Here is a 1,458-nt window from a genome sequence, read left to right as displayed (position 1 = left end):
AGCGCGTGGTGGGGGCTGCGCAGCGCCAGCGTCCCGGGACTGCCCGGAGCGCCCGACGTGGGGATGTGCATGTGGCAAGCCATGGCGGCCGCTGCGGCGCTGGCCAGAGACGATGAGCTAGGGTAGCCCGACAGCAGTTTGTCTGTCCCGGGGAAGGCCGTATGGGTCCGCAAGTGGCTCAGCAGCTCTTCGGACGTGGCGAAGCGCTTGTCGCAGGGCCCGTTGGCCGACACCCAGTTGCAGATGTGGGGGAGCGGGTCGTTAGGGAGCATGAAGCCGTAGGGGTAGAGGGGGTGGCCGGCCAGGGAGGGCGGTGTGGCGCCGGCAGCGGCGGCAGCTGTTAGCGATGAGTGCACGCCGTGCAGCGGGTGCGTGGGGTACACCAGCGGGTATCCTGACTTGAGCGCCGCGGCCGCCGCGGCCGGATCGTGAGCGCAGGAAGCGCTGGCTGCCGCTGCCCCTGCCAGGTGGCTGGCGCAGTGGTAGCTGAGGCAGTACGGGTCCCGGCACAAACTGGCTGTCATCACGGATGGCGGCGACGCCCCGGCCAAGGGGCTGGAACCAGCCGGCTTACTGCAGCCCAGAGAGCCGGCCGCGGCCGCCGCCAGTTGCGCCCCCACCAGGCTGCCCGGCTTGGTGGGGTCAAGTGCCACGCCGTGTGGCAGGAATTGAGGCGGGTAGCCAGCGTAGGCCCCAGCCAGGCTGCCTGGATAGGTCATGCCCGCGGGAGGCAGAGGGAACACTGTCTGGCCCGGCTTGTAGGGCGATACCGGAGCCACCAGCCCAGAGCCCAGTACTGAGGAGGAGGTGGGCGCGCTGGGGCCTGAACCGGAGCTGGAGCCCGATGAGCCGCCGCAGTCTGAGCCTAGAGCCTTGCCCCCGGGGCCCCCATCTGGGTGCTGGTTTACGTCCACATTAATCCCTCCGCCGCAGCTAATCCGGCCGTGCGCCAACCCCGCGGGTCCCCCTTCGGCCGAGGTACCCCCGGAACCCTTGCTGTTGCCACCGCCGCCGCCCACGTCGGGGTCCTTCTTGTCGTCCTTGCCCTCTGGGCCGCCCCCGGCCGAAGGCAGCATGCCTCCTGGCGAGCAGGCCGAGGCGCTGGAGCTTGGGCTGCCTGTCCTGGGCGTGAATGGCTGGCAGGTGGCGCTCGGTACCCGGAATCCGGACTTCTCTGCTGAAACCCCCCCGCCGCCGCCCCCGCCACCACCGCCTCCGCCGCCGCCGCCTCCCGGCTCCTTCTTATCCGAGCCGGGTTTGGAGTACGGCTTGAAACTCGACTTGTCCTCCACGCCGATGTCGCTCAGCTTGAGGGGGCCCGACTTTGCGTCCTTGTCGCCCCCGGTGCCGCTCCCGGCACCGCCCGCACCGCCCCCATTGGAGGCGACAGAAGAGAGTTTGGAAGAGGGCGAGGGGTCGGGCTTCCCGATCTGTGAGCATGTTTGCGCCAACAGCGCC

The 1,458-nt window shown here is 70.1% G+C and overlaps 1 protein-coding gene across 1 annotated transcript in view; it reads right to left on the bottom strand.

Moving 5' to 3' along the window:
• Positions 1–1,458, bottom strand: part of LOC103668029 (zinc finger protein 503) — a 5,843-nt gene that overhangs the window by 1,385 nt on the left and 3,000 nt on the right. Inside the window, exons 3-4 of the mRNA XM_040623778.1 lie at positions 1,267–1,430; positions 4–1,122 (exon numbers count right to left, since the gene is read on the bottom strand). Coding sequence (XP_040479712.1) covers positions 4–1,122; positions 1,267–1,430 — 1,283 coding nt within the window. The remainder of the gene's footprint in view (positions 1–3; positions 1,123–1,266; positions 1,431–1,458) is intronic.

This window comes from Ursus maritimus, unplaced genomic scaffold, assembly GCF_017311325.1.
Source record: "Ursus maritimus isolate PB19 unplaced genomic scaffold, ASM1731132v1 scaffold_7, whole genome shotgun sequence".
In the NCBI taxonomy this organism is placed as follows: Eukaryota; Metazoa; Chordata; class Mammalia; order Carnivora; family Ursidae; genus Ursus; species Ursus maritimus.
Note: the sequence above shows the minus strand (reverse complement) of the source record. Positions and strands in the feature narration are given on the sequence as shown.